The sequence below is a fragment of the Schistocerca piceifrons genome, chromosome 8 (assembly GCF_021461385.2).
Source record: "Schistocerca piceifrons isolate TAMUIC-IGC-003096 chromosome 8, iqSchPice1.1, whole genome shotgun sequence".
Classification (NCBI taxonomy): Eukaryota; Metazoa; Arthropoda; class Insecta; order Orthoptera; family Acrididae; genus Schistocerca; species Schistocerca piceifrons.
The window spans coordinates 381,365,288-381,380,663 of record NC_060145.1 but is presented as its reverse complement, the minus strand read 5'-3'; the positions used below and the strand labels follow the sequence as shown (position 1 = coordinate 381,380,663).

General features: G+C 45.9%; 1 protein-coding gene across 1 annotated transcript in view; it reads right to left on the bottom strand.

Annotated features, from left to right (window-relative positions):
* Window positions 1-15,376, bottom strand: part of LOC124712364 (cell division control protein 42 homolog) — a 255,294-nt gene that overhangs the window by 161,927 nt on the left and 77,991 nt on the right. The window contains exon 2 of the mRNA XM_047242659.1: window positions 3,904-3,962. Within this exon, the coding sequence (XP_047098615.1) occupies window positions 3,904-3,962 (59 nt within the window). The remainder of the gene's footprint in view (window positions 1-3,903; window positions 3,963-15,376) is intronic.

Genomic DNA, 15,376 nt, shown 5'->3' with positions numbered 1-15,376 from the left:
ACAACACAGCTGTGAATAAGAAATAATCATCTGATAACATTTTTCGTAAATAAGACTAAACGTATGATGTGAAGAATAAGCTGGTCGGTTTAAAAATGGCATTGCTATGCTCAGAGATAGGGAGGAAGAATTTCAAGAGCTACTGAATGGAAAAAACATTTTTTGGAAAAAACGACTTTTTATCTATGGAGTGCATGATTGATTCCTTTGTAAAATATTTTTTTGTTTATTTATAGACCAATCACATGGTTATGACACAGTCATAACCGGTTTCGGCCAACGCCGCTGCGTTCAGTGTATGCCGCCTTTAGCATCTGAAGATGGTCATTGGTTGGCCGAAACCGGTTATGACTGTGTCATAATCATGTGATTGTGTCCATAAGTAAACAAAAAAAAATTTTACGGAATAAACAGTCGTATGAGCACAGAATGTGGGTGGAGGGTAGACCAAAGAATGAAGAAAATAATGAGGAGGAGCAGAAGTGAGATTACGCTATAAACTTACCATCTAAACTGGTCATCACGAAGAAGGTAAAGCGAAGTTATACTGCTACCTGAGAGGCAAAATTATGCATGCCTGGCGAAGCAAGGAGGACATAAAAAGCAGACTAGCACAGGCAAGGAGGGCATTCCTCTCCAGAAGAAGTCTGCTAGTATCAAACGCTTCACCTGAGGAAGAAATTTCTGAGACTGTACATCTGAAGCACTGTATTGTATGGTGGGAAATCGTAGACTGTTGGAAAGAAGGTAAGAAACGAGGAAGGAATACATGGAAAACATTGACTGTAGGAAGTGACAAGATGACTGGACATGTGTTGAGACATCAAGAATAGCTTTCATGATACTACACTCCTGGAAATTGAAATAAGAACACCGTGAATTCATTGTCCCAGGAAGGGGAAACTTTATTGACACATTCCTGGGGTCAGATACATCACATGATCACACTGACAGAACCACAGGCACATAGACACAGGCAACAGAGCATGCACAATGTCGGCACTAGTACAGTGTATATCCACCTTTCGCAGCAATGCAGGCTGCTATTCTCCCATGGAGACGATCGTAGAGATGCTGGATGTAGTCCTGTGGAACGGCTTGCCATGCCATTTCCACCTGGCGCCTCAGTTGGACCAGCGTTCGTGCTGGACGTGCAGACCGCGTGAGACGACGCTTCATCCAGTCCCAAACATGCTCAATGGGGCACAGATCCGGAGATCTTGCTGGCCAGGGTAGTTGACTTACACCTTCTAGAGCACGTTGGGTGGCACGGGATACATGCGGACGTGCATTGTCCTGTTGGAACAGCAAGTTCCCTTGCCGGTCTAGGAATGGTAGAACGATGGGTTCGATGACGGTTTGGATGTACCGTGCACTATTCAGTGTACCCTCGACGATCACCAGTGGTGTACGGCCAGTGTAGGAGATCGCTCCCCACACCATGATGCCGGGTGTTGGCCCTGTGTGCCTCGGTCGTATGCAGTCCTGATTGTGGCGCTCACCTGCACGGCGCCAAACACGCATACGACCATCATTGGCACCAAGGCAGAAGCGACTCTCATCGCTGAAGACGACACGTCTCCATTCGTCCCTCCATTCACGCCTGTCGCGACACCACTGGAGGCGGGCTGCACGATGTTGGGGCGTGAGCGGAAGACGGCCTAACGGTGTGCGGGACCGTAGCCCAGCTTCATGGAGACGGTTGCGAATGGTCCTCGCCGATACCCCAGGAGCAACAGTGTCCCTAATTTGCTGGGAAGTGGCGGTGCGGTCCCCTACGGCACTGCGTAGGATCCTACGGTCTTGGCGTGCATCCGTGCGTCGCTGCGGTCCGGTCCCAGGTCGACGGGCACGTGCACCTTCCGCCGACCACTGGCGACAACATCGATGTACTGTGGAGCCCTCACGCCCCACGTGTTGAGCAATTCGGCGGTACGTCCACCCGGTCTCCCGCATGCCCACTATACGCCCTCGCTCAAAGTCCGTCAACTGCACATACGGTTCACGTCCACGCTGTCGCGGCATGCTACCAGTGTTAAAGACTGCGATGGAGCTCCGTATGCCACGGCAAACTGGCTGACACTGACGGCGGCGGTGCACAAATGCTGCGCAGCTAGCGCCATTCGACGGCCAACACCGCGGTTCCTGGTGTGTCCACTGTGCCGTGCGTGTGATCATTGCTTGTGCAGCCCTCTCGCAGTGTCCGGAGCAAGTATGGTGGGTCTGACACACCGGTGTCAATGTGTTCTTTTTTCCATTTCCAGGAGTGTAGATCAGTGCTCCCTAATCTGGGGGTAGTTACCCCCTGAGGGGTAAAGTGAAACTAAACGATTCGATTCTGTTTCAGTCACTAAACTAAATTATTTTCAAAAGGTCATTACTATTATCACAATTTTTAAGATTTTGATGCTGATTATATAATTTATTAATTACTTTTTCTTGATTAACTGCATTAATGCGGTGGAGGTTATAGGTCCCTCACTACACACGCATTTCGTGCTTTGTCCTGTACATCGCTAATGATAAAACTGAGACATAAACGTAACAAATGCTAAATACCTCTTCTCCAAGTTGTAGATAGTACCTGCAGTAGTCCAGAAATTGCTTCATTACTCGCTTCGAAACAGATAAATGAATTAATTGACAGCACGACACAGAAGTAACTACATAAGGGCTACTACAGTTCTTTACAGAGTACTGTTATTATTATTGTGACATGAGGCATTAGCAGCCTCAAGTCTTCCAATTTCTTTCAGTTCAAAAATGAGAAGTGCAGCAATCGAGTGATTTATGAACAGTAAGTATAATGCACACATTTTAATTTGGTTGATTTTAAATGGGGTTGCAGTGTGCAGGTCAAGCAAGTGTCGCAGTGGAGAGGAGCACTACAGGGGAAGTACGTTTTTTAACAAGTGTCTTTCCTCACTGTGAACAGTTAGTTTTCTTATCAGAGGAGTTGTGGGTGCATTTGCAATGCTACACCACGAATTCCTTCGTCATTCATTCTCCCCCCCCCCCTCCCGCCCTGATCTTACACACACACATGTACAAACTAAATATCATTCATCTTTCATAATTTTAAAAATAAAAGTATTCCAAGAAAAGTCTTACATTCTACAGTTTAGTCAGGTGCTAAAGTTGGTGATAACAGCATCAGGTGGTGGGGGAAGGGGGTACTAGCTAATATCTGATTGCACTCAGGGGTAATGGTCTAAAGGAGGTTGGGAACCAGTGTACTAGACAGAGCCGTGTAAGGTACCAACTGTAGGGGAAGACAGACATTGGAATACATCCAGTACATAATTGAATACACTGAGATGAAGAGATTGCTACAGGACAAGAAGTCATGGCAAGCCTCGTCAGACTATAAAAATAAAAAAAACAGTAGAAACGTCGTCCAACGTGTTTCAGTCCTACGTATGTCCTACTCTTAGCCACGAAACTGAAGAATTCGTGAATAATGCTTAATAATTATTTTTGAAGTCCAAAGTGCATGCAGCCTATACTCTGTTTTCTCTCGAATCTGAACAACATGAGGTCAAAGTGTTGTTGCGCTGGAAACTAACCTACTTCATAATTTTTCTCAACGGTGGGCCTGAGAACTGCCACTACAGGTATTTAGAGGAAGAATGTCAGTCCCACTGACGATAATGGTTTCCGCTTAGTCATTTTAAGTATAGCATGTAGACAGGAACTACAATGCCTAATAAAACACGTTTAGGCCACCGAAAATACCATTCTTCTTTCAAATCTAGTTTTTGTGAGTACCCATGACATGTGCCACTTGCAGAAGTGCGTGTTCATGAAACCCTATACCAGTGAGGGTGCTTATCGTAAGTACCCATCCTTTGTGACAGACGTGACCGCGGTGCATCGTCAAACTGAGTGTGCAGAGGTACTCACCAGGCCCGCTGTGTCGCAGAGCTGCACGCTGTACGGCCGCCCGTCGACCCGGACCATCACTGCAACAGAAGGAAGCGCACGTCAGCACTCAGACACAGTGGCTCACACATCCGCTGCTAACAAGCTGCCAGTAACACTAAGGCAATGTTCTGGGTTCAAGACCCTATTCCAAAACGGTTTAATGTAGCAGGAACTTGCAAAACAGCACAATATCTGCTGCTGAGTGGAAGATTCGTTCTGGTAAGCCCACCAGGCAAAAGGAAAAGTGAATTACTTTTGAATGCATTACGGGAAAAGCAGTGATCAATGTCTTATAAATATTTACTATTAAAAACAGTCTTGATCACGATTTCTTGATCACGATTTATTTATCAAGGTGACCGGTTTCGACCACTACTGTGGTCATCTTCAGACCATTGAGTAGGAACCTCTTTCTGTTGGAGAATCACTACAAGGAATGATGTGATTCTCCAACAGAAAGAGGTTCCCACTCAATGGTCTGAAGATGACCACAATAGTGATCGAAACCGGTCACCTCGATAAATAAATCGTGATCAAGACTGTTTTTAATAGTAAATATTTAAAAGGAAAAGTAGCTATCATTACAGAAGAGCACACTGGCTGCTTTGGGGCGCTGTAGATGGTTGCAGGAGGTCACTGACAGTCCACTCGTGACGTACGTCATGGCAGTGAAGTCGTGTTTACATGCCAGCTGGCTGTATGAAATCAGCGAAGAAAACGGTTTAACGTCAAGACGTAGCAGAATGTGGTAGTAGTAGAAGTACTAGTAGTAGGTAACTTTTACGAAGCTGTGGACATGTTGTGTTATTACAGTTTAAGGACAAGAAAATATCATAATTCATATATACATTTACATACTTATTGGTCTAGTCTGACAACGATGTGACAGGTAGCAGGACGGGGTCTTAAAGCAGCAATGATCCCGGCATCTGCCTAAGGTAATTAAGGGAAACCGCGGGAAACTTAAATCAGGATGGCCGGAAGAAAATTGGAGTCGTCACCCTCAAGAATACAAGGGCAGTCTATTTGAAACAGTGCGATCTCATTCGAGTTATTCCTAGTGAATAATAGTTTTGCAAGTAAGTTATTTAAAAATGTAAAAGGCTAGTGCTACTCTACGGCAGAAAGGATTTATCGTGTTCGGGCGTGTCAATGATCGCACTGTCAATGAAGTTACTCGATTTTTTAGTGTATCAGCGTGGATACTTCAATGTGTTTACAAGGAATGATGTACTACTCACAGCCATGTAACACGGTGCAACAGCAGTGATCGTAGGTAGATCCTAACCGGCAGGAACGGGAAACAAGTGTCACACCTCGTCAGTGACAATCGATTTCAAACCTGACAAGATTTCCTGCTATCAGCTAATGCAGTCTCCGAGCGAGCACTAAGAGGTGAACTACATACAATTGATATCTGGTTACCTCGCAAAAGCCCTTTGCTCAAAGCAACGCACAGCTGTACGTCTTCAATGGACACAACACAGAAACTGGACAATGAGATGCTATAATTCGATTTTTTACAGAAAAAGATCTACAGCTATTCAAATTCATTACTTTGATGTAAGTTCCTCTCCAAATGCACAGTAGCTATTTTACCGACGTTTTCAAGCCGAAAGTGGTGCACCAGACTGCCCCACCACCTAAATCGTTACAACTAGCATATATGATCGTAACACTTTAATTTTATCTTCCTATGGTTTTGTATAGATCTTCTTTTCTCATTTTCGTGCAGCAGTTATGTTTCTTGTTCAGTAGTACTAAATTTTTTTCTGAGTATTTTCCTTTCTTTGCTTTTTAGTTCTTGTTCACCTCTTTTTTCAGTGTAAGGCATTCAGATCCTTATAGTGCTTCCACTTTAATTGCTGATGCGTAGTGTTTAATTTTTGCCTGGAACGATAATGATATTTTATTACATCGATATTGGTTGAGTTCGTATGCTAATTCCCTTTTTTTTAGCCTTTCTTTACTAGTGGTGTTACTTAGTCCGTTTGCTTGCATCTACTGTCGCAAACATCTAAACTTATCGATTCTTTCGATGTTTCCATCTTGTGTTTGTGTTTATTTCTCTCCGTTGTCTTTATGTTCAATGTATTTCGTTTTCTCATACGATATTTATAATCCGGTTTTATCTGCAATTCTGTAAAATATCTCTCTCACTATCTTTACATCTGTTTTGTCCTTGGAAATTATTGCAATATCGTCAGCAAAAGCGATACATTTCGCCTCGAACCTGTTCCTTGTCTCAGATGGATTCCTTCACTGTTTTTCTCCTCTAGTTCATTAAGCCACTCTCTCATGACCTGTCTGATATCAAAATGAAGAGAATCGGTGAGAGACCATCGCCCTACCGAACTCCTGTGTTAATTATCAAGGATTCAGAAACTTTTCCTTCTTACAAAAATCATTTATAACGGATCCAATCAGATTCTCCTAAGAATTTAACTTTCGAAGTTTTGTCTGTGAGTATCTGATAGATTAATTGTCTGGTGGTTTTGTCGATGCCTGCTTCTTTCAGTATTAAAAACACTGTACGTCTGTCTACGGAATCGTAGGCTTTTTTGAAGCCAATGAAAGTAACGACTGTGTTATTGATGAAATGAATATTAGCGGATGCCTTTATTGGCCGCAGAATCTCATCTGGATTGATTGCTGGGCTGTAAAAAGCTGGGAGCGGGCAGGAGTTGGCGTAGATGGACGTGAGGTACCGCACATCTTACCAATTGCGATCTTGTGTGCTGTTAGCTAAAACCTGCACTGCATACCAATAATATAGAAACACCAGGTAAGACAGAGAGTAACGAAGAATACTTATTGTGCGTATACAATATAGTAGGAAGGATCTGCGGCTGATTTAGGGGTATGGAGGGAGCGAAAGTTAGTACACGGAGTTGCCACCTCTAGCAGCAGAAACGGTCTTAACCTAACTGGGCATCCAGTCAAACTAAACATTGATGCCACATACGGGGGATACGTCATTCATTGCTGCTAAAAGCCTATGACAGAGTATTAGCTGGCCAACTGAGGCGTTCCAGCCACTGAGCAACGTATGGCCAGATCTTTTCAGTGAGTGAGAGGTCTCAGGAACGTGCTGGCCAGGAAAGAAGTCGATCACGCTATAATTCGAGGTAGGTCATGACAGCAAGGGCAACAAACAGTCTTGCATTATCTTGTTGAAAGAAAACATCACGGAGATCTCGAAGATAGGACACATCTACTGGCTTTAAAACGTCAGAAATGTAACGGTTGTGGTCCATATCACCGGCTACATGAACTAGAAGTGGTCATTTAGTGTAACTAACAGTATCCTATACCATTACGCCTGGTACTGGGCTCATATGACGAGACGAATGCAGTCTGGCAACGTTCATTTTCCTCCAAGCCTCTACACACTGAAACATCCATCCAGATGCTGTACGCAGAAGCGAGATTCGTCTGGAAAGACTACGTTGTGCCACTCGTGTGTCCACCGTTGTCGTTGGGCGCGCTAGTGTTGGTGTCCCTCTCTCTGCTGCCGCGGCAAGAGAAGCTGGATCAACGGTCACCGTGTCGACAGTCCGTGTCCTCGCACTGGACTTGCCCATTTTCTGCCTCAAGAAACGTGACGTACCATCCTGCCTGATCTAGCGAATAGCATTTCTGACCTCTCGTGCACCAGTCGAGTGTGGCCCATATAGCCCCGCATGGCGTTGCGTATGGCCCTTCTGAACTGTTCAGTTTCATACTCGTGTGAAAGTCGTGGGGTCCCGATCTACAGGAGCAGCAGTATCGTGGAACAATAAACCACCGTCTCGATAGGTCACGATCCTGTCAGTGTCGAATTACGACACGTTATAGCAGACGTTTCTACTTCTTGAACGAGGCATAACACGATTCTGAAAAGTACCCATCATTCAAATGTGAATTCTGAATGAGAAATGGGCTGCGTTATGATTCAAATGGCTTTAAGCACTACGGGACTTAACATCTGAAGTCATCAGTCCTCTAAGCTTAGCACTACTTAAACCCAACTACGCCAAGGACATCACACACATCCACCCGAGGCAGGATTCGAACCTGTGACCGTAGCAGCAGCGCGGTTCCAGACTGAAGCGCCTAGAACCGCTCGGCCGCTTCGTTATATTTCCATGTGTACTAAATGTAGATGTCGTTGTATCCACCTGCTTCATTCGTTTGCGCTGAAATGCTAATCATTTGCATATCCAGACAATAGTACACGATCCATTCATATTAACACATAGAGTGTCTCGGGGGAAGCGGGGGAGGCACACTCGGAAAACATTGCGGTCGATCTGAAGTCCGACACGGCATGATCATTGTCTTTCTTACCATGGCTGGAAGCATTGCCGAAATGGCTAAGTCTGTAAATAATGCACGTGCGCTATGGTTAAAATATACCGTCGATATCAATATGGCGCGTTCCAAAACCGGCATCTAGCGAACTGTGGTGCACCACGGGCGATAGATGACAGGGGAGAACGACGGCTGCAGAGATGAACAGACATGCAACTGCTGAGCAAGAGACCAATAAGATGAACCACTCGGCTAGCAGCAGTGTCTCCTCAACGACCGTTCAGCGGAAGTCGCTGCGTATGGGCCTCCGCGGTAGCCACCTCGTTGATCCACCCGTGCTGACTGCCGTTCATAGGAGACGAATGCTGGAACAACACACCTATACCGCATCTGGACGTCCGCTGAGTGGCGTCAGGTGGTCTTTTCAGATGAGTAATGTTTTATGCCTCATCGGACGGGTGGGCATAGGCGAGTACGACGAGAAAGCAAACACCTTGCGACAGTTATAGTCTATGGAACGTTTTGTAGCATTCCCTGGGTGATGTTGTTATTCTGGAAGTCACAATGGATCAACACAAGTACGCACCATCCTTGGGGATTCCCACGTGTAGTTTGCTTTTCCTCAACACGATGGCAGCTGCCACCAGGACAATGCAACATGTCACACAGGTCGTAGTGCACGTCCGTGGTTCTAAGAAAATGAGGATGAGTTTACCATACTCCCTAGGGCACCAAACTCACCGGGTTTAAACCCAATCAAGCTCCTGTGGGACCACTTAAATCAGACTGTCCGTGCCTTGAATCCTCAATCGGTTAACCTACCTCAGATGGCCACGGCCCTGAGTCGGCATGGCTCCACATCCCTGTCGCTACTTTCTACAACTTCCCTGACACATTTCCTGCACGCCTAGAAACAGTCCGCACTGCCGCAGGTGATTATTCTGGCTTTTGACAGGCGATCACACTAATGTGGCTGGACAGTGTACATTTGATACCCATGTTACGTTTATTGTTCGCCGCTTTTATGATGAAATTTTACTGGTCAGTGCTGTAGTTCCACGTTCACTGACAGTAACAAGCGCTTTGTATCACTTCTACGTGAGCTTCAGTTGTTGATAACGTGGTGAATGTACTATTGCCTGCCTGATAAAATGTGTGTAAAATATTATTCTACAAGCACGGCTTTAAATGCGATCCTTTCTAATTCTTATCATAGAGTGATAACCTTCCATGATACTAAGCTCAGTTTTGTTGTGTTTTTATGATGGTAAAAACTAAAAATAAACTCCGCCCGAACAGGCTATGAAGGCCCAACGGTACAGACCGGGAGCTGTGTCATTCACACCCCACAGGCGTCACTGGATGGGGATATGGAGGGACATGTGCTCAGAACACCGCTCTCCTGGAAGTACAAGGGGTGTTTGAAAAGTCCGTGCAAAAGCCGAGAGATGGCACCACCGGCGCGTATCGACGCCATGTTTAGGTAGTAGCGTCTATGGAAAGAACGCACACCAAGTTGCAGTCATATTGGTCTATTTCTTTGTGTTTGGCATTCGTGTAAATCAAGGAAGTCGAGTGATTGTCAAAAAATGGACGAAACTGAATTTCGTGTGGTGATTAAACATTCCTTAATGAAAGGCAAAACGCCTCAGGAGACTAAAGAGAAGCTTTATAAACATTACGGTGACTCTGCACCTTCGATTAGAACAGTTTATAAGTGGTTTCAAAATTATCACAGTGGCCATGTGGGCACAAGTGATGCTGAACGTTCTGGACGCCCTATGGAGGTTACGACTCCAGAAATCATTGATAAAAGCCATGATATGGTGATGAACGACAGAGGATTGAAGGTGCGTGAGATTGTTAGTGCTGTGGGTATCTCGAATGAGCGGCTGCATAATATTTTGCATAAACATTTGGACATGAGAAAGCTATCTGCAAGATGGGTTCTGCGTTTGCTCACGCTTGACCAAAAACGGAACGTGTGAAGTGTTGCAAGAATGGTTTGCAGCTGTTCTGGAAGAATCCGCAGGACTTTAAGCGCCGTTTCGTCATTGTGGATGAAACATGGATACATTACTATACTCCTGAGACCAAACAACAATCTAAACAATGGGTTACCAAGGGAGAATCTGCACCAAAAAAGGCGAAGACCATTCCTTCGGCCGGGAAGGTTATGGCAACTGTCTTTTGGGATTCAAAAGGGATAATTCTCATCGGCTATGTAGAAAAGGGTAAAAACTATTACAGGTGAATATTTTGCATCGTTATTGGACCGTTTGAAAACCGAGCTGCAAGAAAAACACCGGCTGGCGGGACAAAGATTTTATTCAAACGAGGAGGTGATTGCAGCAACTAATAGCTATTTTGCAGACCTAGACAATTCCTATTATTCGGAAGGGATCAACAAATTATAACAGAGTTGGACGAAGTGTATGTCGAAAAATAAAAAAGGTTTACCCCAAACACGTAAGTAGTTTTTATTTTTGCACGGACTATTCAAACGCCCCTCGTAGCAGGTGAAACACAACCAATGCAAAATAAAAAGTAGCGACCGATCTTTAAACGGTTTTTTGAGGTGTTGAAATTCTAGGCAGTTGACAGTCAAGACATTTTAACGTGTACGACAGAACTCAGCTTCGACAATACAATAATCAACATGTGTTAATATGAACGGCTGGCTTACAATGTGCTGGAAATAATGCACTTTCTTTAAAGACTTGAGTTTACCCTAATTTAGCTCACGAATTGGTATTTGCAGACAAACTGTAGGTGTAAATAAGGTTCGAAAATGGCTCTGAGCACTATGGAATTCCTGAGGTCATCAGTCCCCTAGAACTTAGAACTACTTAAACCTAACTAACCTAAGGACATCACACACATCCATGCCCGAGGCAGGAATCGAATCTGCGACCGTAGCGGTCGCGCGGTTCCATACTGTAAATAAGGGTTTCTTGCAATTTCCTCTTAACGACCACACGGCTGGCTGTCGTTGGGAAAGGTGACCGCAACCCACACGTCACTTATTATTTTACAGGCAGAGCCGTCGGTAGAGGAAAGACGCAGTGCTAGAGAAATAAACTGGTTACGACGTCCGAAGGCGCTATCCGGACTCTACGCACCGCGACTCCGCACCGCAGGAACGTAGGAACTCATCCTACTGCAAGCTAACAGTAAACTATATAAATAACAATTATTCGGAAGTCGTACGCGGCTTGAATTTTTTTCGAGATCTCTGTGACACTGGCTAAACGTAAAGCTATTCTATAAATACACACTCTGAAGATTGATTAAAAACATCGAGACACTCTTATGTAGTAGGGAATTCACCACTAGATGACATGACAGGCGGACACGCCAGTATAATAGAAGGCGGGGAGTGTCGTGTTTTCAGTAGAAGAGCAGCAACAGCCGAATGGTTCGGCCAGCAGAGTTCACTGACTACGGACGTGAACTATACTTCGTTCATTGTAAGAATAAACCTCATGTAAAAAAACCACAAACGCGATCATTGGTCAGCAGCTGTAGCACTCGTACACTGGTATTGTTCCGTACTTGGGAATAGGTCCAACTTATGTATCAGAAGTCTTATTACTACGTCACTGTAAATGAAACATTTAAGACATTCTGATGTACACTCCTGGAAATGGAAAAAAGAACACATTGACACCGGTGTGTCAGACCCACCATACTTGCTCCGGACACTGCGAGAGGGCTGTACAAGCAATGATCACACGCACGGCACAGCGGACACACCAGGAACCGCGGTGTTGGCCGTCGAATGGCGCTAGCTGCGCAGCATTTGTGCACCGCCGCCGTCAGTGTCAGCCAGTTTGCCGTGGCATACGGAGCTCCATCGCAGTCTTTAACACTGGTAGCATGCCGCGACAGCGTGGACGTGAACCGTATGTGCAGTTGACGGACTTTGAGCGAGGGCGTATAGTGGGCATGCGGGAGGCCGGGTGGACGTACCGCCGAATTGCTCAACACGTGGGGCGTGAGGTCTCCACAGTACATCGATGTTGTCGCCAGTGGTCGGCGGAAGGTGCACGTGCCCGTCGACCTGGGACCGGACCGCATCGACGCACGGATGCACGCCAAGACCGTAGGATCCTACGCAGTGCCGTAGGGGACCGCACCGCCACTTCCCAGCAAACTAGGGACACTGTTGCTCCTGGGGTATCGGCGAGGACCATTCGCAACCGTCTCCACGAAGCTGGGCTACGGTCCCGCACACCGTTAGGCCGTCTTCCGCTCACGCCCCAACATCGTGCAGCCCGCCGCCAGTGGTGTCGCGACAGGCGTGAATGGAGGGACGAATGGAGACGTGTCGTCTTCAGCGATGAGAGTCGCTTCTGCCTTGGTGCCAATGATGGTCGTATGCGTGTTTGGCGCCGTGCAGGTGAGCGCCACAATCAGGACTGCATACGACCGAGGCACACAGGGCCAACACCCGGCATCATGGTGTGGGGAGCGATCTCCTACACTGGCCGTACACCACTGGTGATGGTCGAGGGGACACTGAATAGTGCACGGTACATCCAAACCGTCATCGAACCCATCGTTCTACCATTCCTAGACCGGCAGGGGAACTTGCTGTTCCAACAGGATAATACACGTCCGCATGTATCCCGTGCCACCCAACGTGCTCTAGAAGGTGTAAGTCAACTACCCTGGCCAGCAAGATCTCCGGATCTGTCCCCCATTGAGCATGTTTGGGACTGGATGAAGCGTCGTCTCACGCGGTCTGCACGTCCAGCACGAACGCTGGTCCAACTGAGGCGCCAGGTGGAAATGGCATGGCAAGCCGTTCCACAGGACTACATCCAGCATCTCTACGATCGTCTCCATGGGAGAATAGCAGCCTGCATTGCTGCGAAAGGTGGATATACACTGTACTAGTGCCGACATTGTGCATGCTCTGTTGCCTGTGTCTATGTGCCTGTGGTTCTGTCAGTGTGATCATGTGATGTATCTGACCCCAGGAATGTGTCAATAAAGTTTCGCCTTCCTGGGACAATGAATTCACGGTGTTATTATTTCAATTTCCAGGAGTGTATTAACAGCCATCAACGTTTTTCCTAATCATATTTTAGCTATGTAATTTTTATTTCAAAACTCGTGTACAGTCACAGTCTCTGTAAGCTCTACCTGTGCTCTGATTGTCACGCTGTTCTTTCGTACCGTGAAAATGGATCACACTGCATCCAGCTTCGTAGCAAAACGCGCCCGGAACACTATTAATGGCTGGAAACAAGCTGTGACAAGGTTGCAGAGAAAAACCAGCTATGACGTTTATCAAGGAACACTATGCACTAAACACACACATAAAAAAAGTTTTACATCACCACAGTTCCCATAACTCCTGAAGACAGATGTTTACTATACATATTGTATCACACAGTCCCTTTCGCAGTTCAGAGATGTCACTAAACCCGCCCAAAGATGGAAACAACCATGCATGAGCAGCGCCTAGTAGACGAAGCGGGTCCGACAGCCGATCAGTTCCAGTCATTCCACCAGGAAGGAGGTACAGGGCCCGTGTTGTCTGTAGTTCAACCATGCCTAGACGGACAATATCGCGGTTCGATCACCTCCGCATTGTTACTTTGTGCCAGGAAAGGCTGTCAACAAGGGAAGTGTCCAGGCGTCTCGGAGTGAACCAACGCGATGTTGTTCAGCCATGGAGGAGACACAGAGAGACAGGAACTGTCGATGACACCTCTCGCTCAGACACTTCTACTGCAGTGGATGACCGCTACCTACGGATTATGGCTCGGAGGAACCCTGACAGCAACGCCACCATGTTGACTAATGCTTTTCCTGCATCCACAGGACGTCGTGTTACGACTCAAACTGTGCGTAATAGGCAGCATGATAAGCAACTTCACAAAGATATGGAAATGAACTCATATTTAACCAGCATTTCAAAAAAATGCACGTCTTCTAGTTTATAATTACATATCGCTCCAAAATTCTGGTTTTCATTGTAAATACACATTCCTAATTACCGAGCGAGGTGACGCAGTGGTTAGCAGACTGGACTCGCATTCGGGAGGACAACGGTTCAATCCCGTCTCCGGCCATCCTGATTTAGGTTTTCCGTGATTTCCCTAAATCGCTTCAGGCAAATGCCGGGATGGTTCCTTTGAAAGGGCACGGCCGATTTCCTTCCCTCACCCGAGCTTGCGCTCCGTCTCTAATGACCTCGTAGTCGACGGGACGTTAAACACTAATCTCCTCCTCCTCCTCCATTCCTAATTATCGACATTTTTTATGAAAACATTGTTAAAGTTAAGAAAACATTGCACAACTAAATTTTCTAGAGAAAAATGAGAAGTCAAATCTTGTTTGAATATGCTAATTATTTTGTAGGACAGATTTGATCTCACACGCGCCCGAGCGATAAGCGTCATAGAAACATGGAAAACAATTTTCACGGCTCCGAGCACATTGCACAAATGCTGCATTTTTACAGTTTCACCTCAACACTGCAATCTGATACCAATAGAATTGATCTGAAGCCAATTTAAGAGATTTGTTGGGATGGACTTCTTCGCGGCTTGGGATTCTGTTGCTGATCGCCTCGATATCTACTCTGCAGTACTGAAATTTATTCTTCGGGGCCCAGTATGGAAGGAATTCAAAGATAACCAGACGACTGACTGCAATACCTTCAGTGGATTCAGTACTTATCTACATGGTGAATCCCAGCAGTGTGCTTTTATGCACACATAGCTCATGCAGAAAAATTGTTAAAGTCACCCTTGGTTTTAATTACGGTTCTATTTTCCATCAGATCACCTAAAAATTTACCATTATTTCGTTCTATTCAAAAACTGAATGAGAGTTAAAGCTATATTGCTCTTTGCTCGTCTCTTTTTACGTCTTTACTGCAGCGGTTCGCATCACTGCAGGTTAGTTGGACCAGGTGACTGTCCGAGTTAAATGCGCCGTATTATCACTGAAACGATGTACGCTAACGCATAACTTAAACCGTATCTTCATTATCATACTTGACTATACTCGAGGGCCGGCCGCTGGTGACCGACCGGTTCTAGGCGCTTTAGTCTGGAACCGCGCGACCGCTCCGGTCGCAGGTTCGAATCCTACCTCGGGCATGGATGTGTGTGATGTCCTTCAGTTAGTTAGGTTTAAG